General features: G+C 43.5%; 1 protein-coding gene across 16 annotated transcripts in view; it reads right to left on the minus strand.

The window, feature by feature from the left end:
* Positions 1-14,970, minus strand: part of ANKRD6 (ankyrin repeat domain 6) — a 117,302-nt gene that overhangs the window by 16,865 nt on the left and 85,467 nt on the right. For 9 of the 16 annotated variants that reach the window (XM_074581158.1, XM_074581157.1, XM_074581146.1 and 6 more), the window contains 3 exons: positions 9,767-9,865; positions 1,256-1,354; positions 499-597 (listed from right to left, as the gene is read on the minus strand). In XM_074581158.1, the coding sequence (XP_074437259.1) occupies positions 499-597; positions 1,256-1,354; positions 9,767-9,865 (297 nt within the window). Of the gene's footprint in view, positions 1-498; positions 598-1,255; positions 1,355-7,011; positions 7,352-9,766; positions 9,866-14,970 lie in introns of all 16 variants that reach the window. The other 7 variants (XM_074581154.1, XM_074581156.1, XM_074581145.1 and 4 more) reach the window with 1 other exon arrangement.

The raw sequence follows: 14,970 nt of genomic DNA on the forward strand, positions 1-14,970 counted from the left end.
AATCCAGGTTCATTACAAGATTTTGGTAAGGGCCTACACTCGTGTTAGGAAGAACTTTCTAACAAAAGACACACTCTTTTTTCCCCTCTGTGGCTTACATCCACTTGGCTATTTAATTTCTGAAAAAAAAAAAAAAAATTATTTTGAATGCCATTTTCCTATTAGCATAATTCATTTTCATTTTAAATCACACCAATCAGAATGAATCTACTCAGTATAAATCAGAGCACCGCAGAGATTTCCACAGGAATTGCAGTTTTCGTCAACCATAATTAGTGTATCATTCAACATGCTATTGAGTTCCTCCTGCGTCAGCTGTCAAAATATGAATTTCCTAGTGCCTGCGGAGGAACCATCCAGGCATAAAAAAGGCAAAAAAAGGGGAAAAAAAAAAATCAGGTCCCTGACCTGCTGAGAAATGCCACGGCCAGAAATCTCCAGTGCTACGAATCAGCCACCTCACACCAGAACCGAAAGCTCCTCCTGCACGGGTCTCACCTTGTTCTTGGCAAGAACGTTGGCTCCTGCTTTGACGAGCACTTTGGCGGACTGACTGAATCCGTGCCAACAAGCTTCATGAAGAGCGGTGTTCCCATCCTGAAGAGCACACACACAAGAGGAGAAGGTTAGTGCGCCGTGTCCACACACAGAGTAACACTGCCTTCAGAACGCAGCAGCTGCACGCTCCAGCTGCTCACTTAAAAAATAAAACATTTTCCTTTCCTACTAGCTAATTTTCTGCTTTATTTTTACCAGAGGCAGATATACATTAGATTAAAACACGAAATAACTTCCACTGACACCTTACGTACTTTTTCCTATCTACTCTTTCTATCTTTTACTTCTTCCCACATCTCCTAGCAAGCAAAGCACTCAAGCTTTTGTTTGGATCTTGGAAATAGTTACGTTTACTTCCAAACTAAATGTTCAGCCTGGGATTCTCAGTTTCAGGGATAATCAAGGGAAACCGTGTAGTGGTTTGCGTAGGGCATAGTATGGTTGTATGTTTCTTTAACTCCTCCCTTAATGAGCCGAGACCAGACTCTTATCAAAAACTATCAGCCTGACATAAAAAAATAACTAAATCAGTAATTTATATTAAAGAGATCGTACCACTTTTTTTCCAATGTAACTGTTCCAATTACTTTCAAAGCATCAGATACTTACCCAGGAGTATAAATCACAACTTTCTGAGATCCTAATATTACTAGCTGGCAAGGCTACCATCCCACAGGAGTTTGCTTTTGCCTGTTACCTTGTCTTGTCTGTCCAAAGCACAGCCCTCTTGAATCAGAGTTGCTATAACATCGGTGTTCCCTACGACAGCAGCCCGGTGCAACGCTGTCTGATCGCCCTGCAAAAAGAAGCAAATCTGTAATTGGTACCATTTCCACCTCATTTTGACTCAGTGCAAGTGCCTACCACGCGCACACAGGGGCCGCATCTTCAACACATGTACTGTTAAATCCAAGCTGCTTTTGCAAACAGTCCCCATAAACAACTATCATTAAAGTTTCCAAGATTAAGTAAGTTCTTGAAAGTACCAGAGAGCAACAAAGCAACTGTTCACAGAAGTTTGCAAGTCATCACAACCCCATATACAGCGCTGAAGCGTTCTAAAAATATGGTAGTACTAGAAGGCAGTGAATCTAACACATTTGTCACTATGTGTCTAATAACCAACAGTAGCCGTAGGGAACTAAAGGGAATTACAGGCTGTCGTAATTCATCATAAGGATCTTCCAGTACTTACACTAACTGGGTGAGGCTCTCCTGTTTTGGCTGCGATTGCTCTATCAGCCCTGCTTAGGATAAGGAGCATGAGATGAGATCAGCCTCTTCAGCACCTCTGATGAATTTACCAATTAGTGCTAAGAGTGGAGGCAATCTTACGATGAGGACCACAACTGCATGACCATCGATTTATTTCCTTCAAGCAACTGAGCAATCTTGAAGTCCAAAAGACTTTCATTTCTCATTGACCTGCCACGTAGCAGCAACAAGCAAATTTCTTGCATCAGTTTATCTCCTTTATGGCCAAGTTTCCAAAAGAAATGATGCTGATGCGGTCATCTTGTCCGACTGCCCATTCATCTCCCCTCTAACAACTGTCGAACTCATTTGCTGAGCTAGGGAGCCCAAGATTAATCTTCTACAAAACTTCCAGAAACTTCCAGAAACTGAAGACTAGGGAAATGCAAACTGCTGGCTGTGCCCATCTGTATATTTTTACATGCCTGTTGGTGTGACTGTGATAAAAGAGGGGGAACAGGAGGATTTACACAGCGGCGTGTAGGGATGTAAGACACCGATCGATGGGAAAATGAGCTGCGGCAACTCCACTGCTGCCACAACAACCGGTCTTGGCTTTCCTTTGAAGTTGCTTTGAACCTGTAATGCTGAAGCACAGCCTGAGTCCAGGCACAAAGAGTAGCTTCAAAGCTGGGCACAGCCTTTTTGGGGGATGAATAAACAGAGTGGGAATCCAATCCACTTCTGCTTATCTAGAGAACAGTCACCAAAAACACATGGAAGGCAGAGATATGCAGTGTGTCTTGAGGAAAAAAAGCTTGCAGGAAGCTTGTCCTAAATAGATACAAAATTCCTCTGCTAAAAATCTTTATCAGATAATACCACATTATATTAAATACTAAAACTAGAGGAATTTCTGTATTTTCTGTCCTACAGCCTACAAGTCTTTAGATAAGTGGATAATTTGAATAATTTGTTCTCAAAGGCAATTAGCCACTGACTTAAAAATTGCTCTTGGTGGGGTTCTTTTGTGCTAATGACACCAAAATAGTTATTAATCCAGATGAGAAAAATGAGCATTGCCAACCAGAACCTTGCAGTAATCCCTGTAGTGCCAATTCCCACCACCAGTAAATCATTAAATTGTCTCATAATCATGAAGCTGATTTTAAAAAATTGTGCTGAAGGCTTTTTTAAAATTTGCTAGCTATGTTTTGTCTCTAGAGGTTACATACTCCTACTTTTGTTCCTGTCCCTGCTAAGACTGGAAATGTAAGAGATTTTGAGAGATTTTGAACAAAGACAGTAATGGTTCCAGGAACTGTGACTTTCAGAAAAACACAAAGTATTGGAAAACTGACAGCACTGCAAGTTCTCTGAACTTGTGCATTTCTTCCAAATTTAAAGATAACTAAAATGTTATGGAAAATGTCCAAATTATACCATCTCATAAATGCAAGTGTCAGATAGTTTCCAGTAACTAGTACTGATGACAAGCTGGGGAAGAACTCAACACCTTTTTTTGACAACACATGGTAGCGATGAGTGGCACCGCTACTGCTACTGCACCAATGGGTAATGTGGAGAGTGCAACGGTCATTGTGTCTAACTACCATGAAGTGCAAAGTAATCTGTCAACCTGTCCCTGCCAACTGGTATTGCTGCACCAGCAAAACTACAAAAGATATTATAATAAAGACTAAAACAAGATGACATCTGCCATTCCGATGGATGGAACTTGAACAAGGAATGGTTGGTTCCTACTTCTTTACAGTCTAGAAAATTGATCGTGGAGAAGACCAAACTAGAGGCAGGAATGGGTTGTATTGGATTTAGTTTGTAATTAAGGATCTTCTTGCTGGCCCAGTTTAAATCAAGGCTGTTCTTGTCATTAGCCCAACCCCATCACAGTAATTGCAGTGAGGTCAAGGGCCATTCAGCTTTTTGGGGTTTGTCGATATGACAGCTATTTCTAATGGCATCTCAGTTAAATTAAAAAACCCGACGTATTTGGAACGTGGGAAGCACACCTCCCTACTGCAGGAGCAGGTCTCCCTTGGGGAGCCCAGCCCATGTGCTGGGAGGCCATTCACTGGGGCTGCAGAATGGCACTGGCACAGCTTCGGCCATGCCCGGGCTTCGTCCCACACTATATTCTGGTCCCCCAAATGGAAGCCCAGGTAGGTGAAGGGACACAAGGCCTGCACATGGCAGGCTCAGCTGCCTCCTGCCCAAGATGTGGGCTTTGGTGCTGACATCTTCACTACACAAGCACGGGGAGGGCCAAGCATCTACGAGTAAAGTCCAACCAGCACCCTGACCAGGAAAATAAATACTTCATCCATGTAACAGAGAGTGTCAAAGGATATCTCAAACCCTGCCCCACCTGGACTGAGGCACCTCCCAGTGAAGAGGTGGCAGGTATCAATGTCCTGGTGAAGGTCCCTACCACCCCCAGGTCCCTCAAGTCAGCTGGGCAGGACCTGGTCGACTGTACCCTTGGATCTCAGCGCACACGGTAACCTTAAACTGCTTGAGGTGCTGTGGAAGCTGAACCACCAGATTGCGACGGCCTCTGCGCGTGAGTCACTGAGCCACAGACGGCGTAGCCCACCTATAAATAACACAGTACGCATCGCTGTGTTTCCAACTGATCTCGCCTCCCCATCAGCAGAGGAGCAAACCCCGACCTTGCCTCTTACCAAGTCAGGGAAAACAGATGAGTTATATTTTTTTCACAGCATAAATTTTCAGACCGTGTAATCACCGGCTTATGTATCTTTTTATTAATTGCTAAAATAGCTGTCTCTGAAAGCACTCATCAGAGTTCTGCCTTTACCAAGGCATTAGGGGGCTGTTCAGAAGCTCAGAGGGCAATTACACTGGTAAACGTGTACTAACTGCCCAGACTATTATGTTGGGCACAATTTATGATCCTATTTGTAAGTGATTTATGTCTGAGGAACAGACCGCAGATCAGTAGCAATGAAGAGAGATAACTCTAGTGCTGTGTCACGCAAATGTGACCTTGAAAGAAACAACAGTCTGCCTAAATACAGACGTGGGCCCAAAGCCAAAAAGACACTTGGGTGCTTAAGTGATGCTTGGTAAAAGTAAGGCACTTAAAGCCTACAACGGTGTGTCTTAAATCCCACTCCTCACCTGCTGCCTAGCCCCAAAAGCAACTTAAACTCAGTTGTTTCCACTTCAGTGCCCCAGACAGAGGATCACAGAATCATTTTGGTTGGAAGAGACCTTTAAGATCATCAAGTCCAACCGTTAACCTAACACTGCCAAGTCCACCACTAAACCATGTCCCCCAGCACTACACCTACACGTCTTTTAAATACCTCCAATGTTGGCGACTCAACCCTTTCCCTGGGCAGCCTGTTCCAGCGCTTGACAACCCTTTCAGTGAAGATCTCGGCTCGCACGCTGCCATGCAGCACTGCAGTCATGGTGGCACCGAGGAGGTCATTGTGTAGCACACACCCAGTGCTAGCACAGCCCCTGACACAGCCATTTACCCTCCTCTCTCACACACTGGCTGGAAGAAGCTCCACACAAGTTGCGGGTATGCCCACCACCTTTTGAAACGAGGCCAGTGAAAGAGGTGGCCGCTGGCTCTTCTGCAACAGCAGAGGCTACGGTACTCGCCTGGCTTGTCTTGTCACGAGAGCACTGGTGTGTTGAAAGTGCTCCACTTTTAAGAAAAACCTTGTTATTCACCGGGCTAGAGAGACGGAGATGCTGGTGAGAGACTGGGATAGGAGCCTGCATCCGCTCGTGCAGCCAACGCGGGTCTGCACATCCTGAGGGCTCTGTGTATAACAGGACTATCAGCAGGTACGTTTCCAAAGGGCAAAGCCATGCTCTTTTACAGAGAGCTTAAACATCTGCTTTCAGGAGAGGGTTACAGGCTGAGCGTCCTGAAGAAAGGCAGATACACAAATCTTGGCCTTCTCCATGGATTTTTGGCATTACATCTTTCCTTTGGCACTTCTGTGTTGGCTAGGCCAGTGGTACTTGCTCAGTGTCCTGGTGTTTGCAATTACCTCCTCAAGTTTCTTCATTTGCTGACTAACTTAAAGCAGTGGATGCAACCACTGGAACCAGGCACCTAGAACAAGACAGTCAACTATTTTACATCTGAAGTCCACCCCAAGGGAAAGGGAACAACACAAGCAACTTACAAATGGGCTTCACGCAGGTATTAGAACTTCTGCCAGCTCTCCTGGGCTACTGGAGTCTCTACTATAGACCCTACTGCCCAAATTTAACAAGATTTGGTTTACCCTAGTTTTTAAATACATGTTACTTTTTCCTTTCTCTGATTTAAAACAATACGATAACCACCCTACTTTGTTTTCCTGCACACTCCTATTCTCCAGAGCATCCATCAGTTGTACGACCTCCTTTAAAGCCCCTCTCCAGTGTCACACTTTGCCTCCTCACCGTCTTTCCGTGTTTCCAGAAATCACCAAATAAACCGTCTTGCTACAGGAGAATTGCACCAAAATAACCAGCAAAAACTCATGCCTTTAATCCCTCTTACACGGTGCTGGATGGCACTTGCAAAGTCTTATACTTTGAAATCAAGCCACTAGATTCACAGTAGAAAGTTTAAAACATTTTGAAGTGAAAATACAAGGAAGTGTTAAATAGTCGCAGGAGCATACAAGCATATGTGGTATCCTGAAGCAGCTCTACACAAAGGCAACTGAATGCGCCTTAGTGTTTCTCAATTTCAGTGTGCTGCTCTCCTCCTCCTTCGCTAAAGAAAGGCAATCATCATGATACACAGTAAGAATAATTTCATAACTGATGATGCATGACCAGCAGAAGTGAGCAAGGCCTGAAAAAATAAACATGAAGGAAACAAATTACAGCTTAAATGAGACTGAAATGGGAGTACAGGAATAAGCCACTTTGCATATTTATGTTTGGCTAGAAATGATTATGAACCCTGGGTTATTGTTCCATTTGAAATTAATTTTCTGCTTCTTAAACTGAAGCTTCCAGAAGAGAAGTTTTGGGGCCTCGGGCCTCTGTTTTAAATCAACTCGTTTTCCCAGTTAGACTTTCAGAGCGCGCGCACAGGGCAGGGAACTTGATGCAGAGCAGCCAGCGCAAAGCCCGCCATGCAGCCATGCAGGGCAGAAGAGCTCGGTCATGCCAGACCGCCCGGCCAAGGTTTCGCAGCATGCAGCCGTGGGAGACGTCAAGCTCAAGGCAGGGTCGACGCACAAGGTTTCTAACCTCCTTCTCTCTTTCTGATCTTCTAGGTTCCTTCCTAGCCTTTCTCTTCTGGTTTCTCTTATCTTTTTCGTCCTTGATTTCCTTCACCGGGGCAACTTTCTCCTTGACTATTTCTGAGGTGTGTGCTGTATGGATACTCATTGACCACTCAGAGATGGCATTGGGATCCCAGTAAGAGTTTTCAGTATTGGCAGGGAGAAGGAAGGAGTTAGCTCCCGGGGTGGCGTACTCTACAGAGCTGGACTCCACCGGTTGAAATTCATAATAATCCCACTCCAGGCCACTGGAGGTCATTCTTCAACTAATTCTTACGGCTCTTACTGTGTTTTAAAGAATGCATCTGTAGAACATGAAGCGAGTGTTTTAATGTTTCCACAACATTTAGTAACTTTTAAGTTTCTGCTTATCATGTGACAGATGAAAAGTTAGTATTGCATTCGTTCATTAGCTAAAGAGAGTCAACTCCAAAATAAAATGTGTTTAGGTTTCTCTTGTTATTTAGAAAAATAAAATATAGGTCATCTTTTTAGAACCTGGAGATTCCTCTGTGTTATCACAACACAGCACAGACAAAAATCAACTAAGTAATTTACTTTTCAATTAAACATGATACTCCCCACTCTCATAAGCGATTTCATCCCTGAACCTAAATCTGTATTCCTGAAAAACAGTGCTGAAATGTAGAAATGTTAATCAACACTTGAAACTAAGATGCCTTCACTGCCAAATAAGCACACAGTAAAAGTGACAGAAGGCATAATCAATAGCTTGCAACCAGAAGAGAGTATGAACATATTCTGTGGGACACAAATAAAGTGTAAAAATGAATTATACACGGAGAAACCATAAATAGAGAACCTTCTTTGAAGACCTATGTAAAAGGAAAGCAGAAATATTTTAGTTAATACCTTTCAGAAGCAAAAATCTTTACTTGGAATTTTAGACTTCCTCCTCCCTCTGAGACAAATCCAAACACACCTGCTAAGACTCAGCAACTCCTGAGGTTCTCCTCAACCCCAACCAAATTACTAGTACTAAATACAGCGCTAAAATCAAAATACATTCTAAAGAAACAGTGTCTGTGAATCAAGCATGCATCTGTTCTGTACAGATTAGTCACCACATTTCGAAGCTGTATCCAGTTATTGTGAACAAAGCCCCTGAGAAGCTTGCAAGGCAAGTGAAATAGGTCTTCTACAAGCTGAATATTGCCACAGTGCAAGACTCTTTGCTAAACTGAAATGATACTAAACACTGATTTATTGGTTTTCTATTATGGCTATCACGTTTACATATAAACAGCCTTGATTCTGTTCCTAGAGAATTAAAAAAAAACCCAGACTTACTCAAAAACCAATTTTCACAGAAACCCAATTTGACCAAATCGGTGGAAGCTCTTGCATTCTTACAGCAACAACTTGCTGTTCTCAGGAAAACTGACTGTACTTGTAACATACCTGCAATTTTGTTTTAAATACCCAATGAATCATTTTTGCTGAGAGAAGTCAAAAAACCATACTCAGGATACATCTGAATAAACTGAGACTACCATTACACTTGCAAATCTGCTCCATTTCACAGATGGGCATAGGGAAAGAATAAAGAGCGCAGGAAGCAAAGCTTCTTCCTAGAAAAACAAGTTTTCCAGTAGAAAGTTGGCTGCACCAGTACCCCCATCCTAAGCTTGTCAGACAGACTGCTCACCTCCCACAGGGAAGCAGCTACTCACACAGAGAAAGAAACCAGTTTTCCAATTTCTATAGATATTTAAGATTCTCTAGAGGCAAACAAATGCCTAAGGGGATTTTCAAAAGGCACCTAGATGTTTCCAGTGTCCTTTTAATAGCCATACAGGTGCCTTTACTAACCCCCTTTGGACCTCGAGGTCCTTTGAAGAATCTTCACCTTATTTATTACAGGGGGAACAAAAGAAACTCTTCCTCAAACTTGTTCCAGCATGCCATCGAAGTTAGCAAAAAATCTGTAGAAGTCACGGTTATTCAACCGCTGTTGGACACTTCAGCCCATACCTTTGTTCACCAGAGTGAGGGAACTAAAGCCATGTTACCGGTCACTCCAGTGTGCCTTAAAGCCTGATCCAAGATTAGAACTATTCTTACGGAAAACCGAGAAATTTGAGTAACTTACATATTTTACTGAATGAAAACAAACTACCATTTGCTAAATTCAAAAGCTGGTTTCGTTGCACTGGTGCTTCACCACACAACCTGCTCACAGATGCCACCACTCCCACATGGAGCGCAGCTGCCAAGAGGACGATTTCCCTGCGCCGCCACACAGTGCTCCGGGCAGCTGCTCAATATTCCATACGCTGCGGCGTAAGTCTACACAAAAAGCATCTCCCACTTCAGGCAAACATCACAACGGATTGTGTCCCCTACCTGACGTCCTCCAGGGATTTTCCCACAGAGTACAACGAGCTCTTATTTAATTTCTATATCACACGGCAGACAACAACTCTCACTGCTACTCACACCCGCCTGGCACAACCAGAGTTCTTATAAAGCTCTGCAGCTTCAGCAAGAGGACCAAGCTATTTGTTGAAAACCAACACGTTTTACATTGTCTCCCATGCAGTTTTGCGTCTCCAAATTAGAGGCTACGTCTCCCAACCAGAAAATAGAGAGATAGCTTTTGTTTTCATTTAATCCTACTTTAAAGAAGTGAAGGTCTACTGTTATTTGCAATTTACCTTCTCCCCTCCACCCCAAGCAAGAAGGTTAAATCTACTTACATCATCCTGAATATCCAGGTCACAACCTGCCTTCAACAAAACCTGGACAACGTGGAGATGACCCTTGTGGGCAGCAAGATGCAGGGGGGTCCGGCCATGCTATGGATGAGAAGAAAATAATAATACCTTAAGGTGGATTTTAATGCGTGGTAGTTGACCAGAATTTTATCTGCTTTTCCTTGTTCTTCTGTTCATACCTCGCTCTCTGAAACCTGCAATAGCAGCAACTGACATATATTAATGTACCAAAGGCTTCACCGTAGTTTTGTTTATGCTGAAAACTCCTCCTCCTCCTCCTCCTGCAGCATTTCAGGTTATCCCGATGATACTCTACAAAAGGGGTATTGTATTTAGGTATGGATACTTCCCTACAAATTCAGATTTGGCTTTGTATCCACACCTAAAGAGAATGCATGACCCTTTTGTTTCTCTCCCTCTGGAGCACAGAATTGTCAACCACTTTCAACTTCATTTTGTATGACAAAACTGCAATAGTGGGCTGCTCCATATATTGTAATGGGTACCATCTTTGCAATAGAAATAAGAATTACTGGACTGCTGTGTATGACAGATGCTCCCCTTAAAAGGAACGAAAGGCCTGTAGTCACTCCAAGTGACTTCATGCGTACAACAACCAGATCTTTTGCCAAAGATCTGTCAGGGTTTTTTTGACAATACTTATTTTTAAACATTACCAAGCTCTAACCCACATGAAAGTAAGAGTATAAAATAGTCATGAGAAATTCAATCTATAGTGTAATCAAGGATGGTTCCCCAATAAACAGAAAGACAGAAAAGCTTCAATTAGTGAGATGTACACATGATATATGGTTTTTAGGAGGAAAAAAAAACTCTAAAGATTAAAATTTGTCAGTAAAATCATTTTTCTAAAAAAAAAAAAAAAAAAAGCATCTCCCCAACAAATGGGTTCCAAAAATCTAAGTGAAATAACAAGAGGAAAACAATAGTTACTTGTAACTGAGCCCCACTTCAGCATCATCCTTTGACAGAATTTAGAATGCAACGTTTCAGGAAAAGGGGAACAGGCTGCTTCTCCGAAAAGAGGCATAAGAGTTGATGTGAAGAGTCTCAAAGAGAGGAGAGATTGTAAGAGCCAGTCTGGACAACAGAGGAGAGCTACAACAAGCAATTCCCTAAACATTTAACCCATACAACCTGAAAAAGAAAACTCACAAGGGAAAATCAAGAATTAACTCTTGCTCTAGAAAGTGTGTGTGTGTACATATATATATATTTTTCATCATTACTACTGCTATTGTCTATTTTTCCATCCAGTGATTTACCCTGCAAAGGAAGATAAATGGCCACAATATGTCACCTACAGAAGGAGCAAACACCTCAAGAGCTGTCTGGCTTCTAGTGCCCTGAAGTAAGCAGAAGGTAACCATCAGCTCTCTGGGGTTTTAAGCAACTTGTCCAGCAGGAAAGCTACTTCAAGCAAATAAAAAACCAAGCTCAAGACAGGATTGTTTTTACACACAGTAAATGCTATACCTACGTAGCTGGTACAGCCTTGGGAATTCAGCCTCTTCAGAGCAAAACGGAAAACCAGTGTTAAAATCCAGAGAACGGCTGGGGTCAAAATGTCCATGTCATTCAAAAATGTTAAAAGTTGATTAATTGTCCTACATTATCGATCTGAAGAGCCAGGCCTAAGGGAAAAGACCTCATCCACTCTGACATGCGGGTGCCTCAAAACCCAAATGTTGTCTCCTGTCAGCGGCAACAGCTCGTTCCCACATGGGAAACTTCCATTCCCACCCTGCTGAAGGCGTGGGAAGGGCTCGCTTTTAGCTCTCACCACTGTCCCTGGGGGCCATCCAGCCTGCTGCCTGGGCGCTTCGCACTCGACCTGGCCACAGCTCCCTTAACGCCTGCCCCTGCGTCGAAGGGCACTGAGCTGCACTGAGCACCCTTCCTTCTCCATCAGCCGGGAGGAGAGCCACGTCGCTGTGCCAGATAACTCAACAGCAGGAAGCATAAAAGTCTCCAGGCAACATGGCGGGGGGGGTGGGGTGGGGGGGAATATATGCCAGACTGACAAATCATTCCCGGCCATGAGCAATATGTTTGCATTATGAATACGTGCTCCAGCACGTTCAGGTTTATGGGTTCTGACTTTCTACATTACTTAATGGCAATAAGTAAATCACCTAATCCGGGCATCTCACTTCCCAGCAGGTTACTAATACATCATGAAAATAATTTATTGCAATCTGTGCGTGGAGTAGAAAAAATCCCAAACAAACCCAACTTGAAGCCAGCTCACGTACTTTAAAAGGAAAACAGCATCAACTACAGGAATATATCCCAGCAGGGAAACTTTCTGATAAGATAATCATCTCTAACCACTGAAAACATGATGAGGTTCAGCCAAGGTACTGTGCTAAAAATAAAAGCAGAGTATGAGTTTATTTTGATACGAGAGACATGTTTTCCTCACCCAACACATCTCCTAGGCAATCGCCACATGGAGCACGCCTGGTGGCAGGGCACAAGCACAAGGAAAAGTTGCAAAACCACAGAAAATCCAGATCGCATGACCTTCACCCGCCTGTTCAGTGCCTTAAGGCACATTAAAATAAAGTCACTCCGGGGAATGGGGTTATCTGGAGGAGGCTGCCCTCGCCCCAGGGAGCACCAAGTTCTCCTGTCACTGGGACCAATCTGTCTCCTGTTCTCAATAGCTGGGCAGCTCATGGCCAGCCACAGAAGATGGGTGCTGGAGGAGAGGGTACTCACTGGAAGAGGCCACTGCAGGGCTGGGGAGAGCTGCATTTTCCCCGGCAACAGGAGAGAGGGCAAGGTGTCAGATCGGCAGGCAGAGAGTGAAGCCACCAGGCTTGGGAAGGAGGGAAAGAGTAGAGGCTGGCAGAGAGGGCTGCCCTGCTCCAGCCCCTCCAGGAAGTGACACCAAGCACCACCACGTCCTCAGTGCCAGCAGGGACAGGAGCCTATGCAAGGCAACATTCCCTGACCACTCTTGTCACTCAACAAACAGAGTTAACTCTGCATTTCCCCTATCACCATCCCCAAGCGTTCAAAACTTCAGCCAGGTTCCCAAAACCCAGGTTTTGGTTTAAAAAAAAAACCCACAAAGTTGTTGAAATGGAAGACTAGAGGATTAAAAATTATATTGCTGCTTTTTATTCCAGAGGGTTTGTGTGTTTTGAGATTCTCTATCCAGAAACATAGGTTCAGAGGTATCCCACCTATTGGAGACCCCTAGAGAGAGACCTTCAGAGACCTGAGCTACTGCATACATGCCGTCCTTGAGCTCTTCCCAATGGCTATAAAGGGAGAATAGGAAAACTGTGACCCTACTTAGGATGAGAGAGTGGGAAGGAGGATCAATTCCAGCACATTACACTGATTAGAGGCTCAGGCTTTTGGAAGAGCAATGATCATCTCAAGATTAATCATAACCCTGCAAGAACTGGCAATGCCAGATTTTCTTTTTCTTCCCAGTAACATCAAAATGAGAGCAGAGATGGGCAGTACAGCTGGACAGTATTCCAGCACGGGCAACACAAACACTGGAAAAACACACCCACCCACCTCCTCATACAAACATAGACATACGTATACAGGAATGTTTGCACCTATGTACACACATACCAATCCAGAACAAACCATGGGGGAGAGACAAGGCGATCTGGGTGCCCCCCATGCTGTGATGACAAATTCAGAGCATGGCAACCTTTGGAGAGAAACTTTCAACAGGTCTGTGCCACGGTGGGAAGCCCCAGCAGCAATAGCTAGAGCTGTTCCTCCTGCTTCCGATTTTCTCCTTCACGGCTGCAAGTCAAACCAACAGCCCTTTACACCAACTGCTGATGGGCTAATAGGACTTTTTCTTTTTTTCAAATAAAATTTTTCTCTCACAACAACGCATCATCCTGCCTAAAATATCTAGGAGGAAGAGGGAGGAAGACAAAAAAATTTTCCTCTGCATGTCTCCTCCATAGACAATTCAGACTCACCACTGCAGCACCAAAGAGGGGGCTTATCTGAATACAACATGGGTCCTAGTGGGAGCGGAAACGTATATGAACAAGAGTGTCTCCTATAGATGCCCACTACAAGGAGACAACACTAAAACCAGAGACTCCTTAACATGCACATTACCGACTTATAAGCATGTGAGCATTTCCAAATATGAACTGTAATGGTTTGGGGGTTATTACAGAAATATAAATGAAAGACTGCTACAATTTGGGATTAATGAACCAATAAAGCGGTCATTCCTATAAAAGATATGCAATTTGGACTTCTATTCAAATGTAAATAATTGTTTCAGCAGGCAGCAAATCATACAAATCCTCCCATGTCACGGGCTTGTTGACAAAATAAATGGGACCTATTGCACTAAGGCTGCAACTTCCAACAAGCGTGACACGCTGCTGGAGCTATGGGGCGTATCAGGTTGCAGCCAAGCATAGTAAACAGCCACATGAATTTCAGCAGTAAAATGCAAGGGCAGGCTTTCGTTTGTGTTCGATCTGTATTCCAGCTTCCAGACGTCAACCGGCAGCTGTCGATACATACGGTTTAAAAGCAGAATTTTCTCCGAGCGGCTGCCAATGTAGGGACTCTGCAACCAAATCCATACAGGGGGGCCTCAGCGCCACCAGCCGCATGATCTTGACTTGTGTTTATGTATTCGTAGATGCTTTTATGCAAGTACATTCAGTTCTCCATCTCACCCTGCTCTTCTGCTGCACAAGGACTGTTATTTATTCATCCACTCTGCACTTACACAAAACCTTGCCCATCCACCTTTTATTAGAAAGCTTAAAAACAAAACCCAAATCTTGTCACTTTGTTCACACCGATGATTTGTTAAGACTGTTCTCCATGAATAAGCTGCACGCACAAGTCAGCAGAAAGTTTCTCGTTGACCTCAACAGGCATTCAGCAAGTCCCTAAATGTTTGCTAGTCCTCTTTCATTTATTTTTATTTATTGTTTAAAACAGACACAAGTAGGTTTTTCAAACTGAAAGAGCATAAAAATGTGAAAGCACCAAAATATATTTATTTTTTTGCTTCTGTCTGAACTTACAAAGGAAGCAAAAGAAAGAAGATTGTTTTAAAGAACTCAACACGCTCTGAAGTTGAAATCCTGATGACAAGTACTCCAGCATTACAGAAGTGTTGCCATATGGCAGGTTTGTAACAGGAC

The sequence above is a fragment of the Larus michahellis genome, chromosome 3, assembly GCF_964199755.1.
Source record: "Larus michahellis chromosome 3, bLarMic1.1, whole genome shotgun sequence".
Lineage (NCBI taxonomy): Eukaryota > Metazoa > Chordata > Aves > Charadriiformes > Laridae > Larus > Larus michahellis.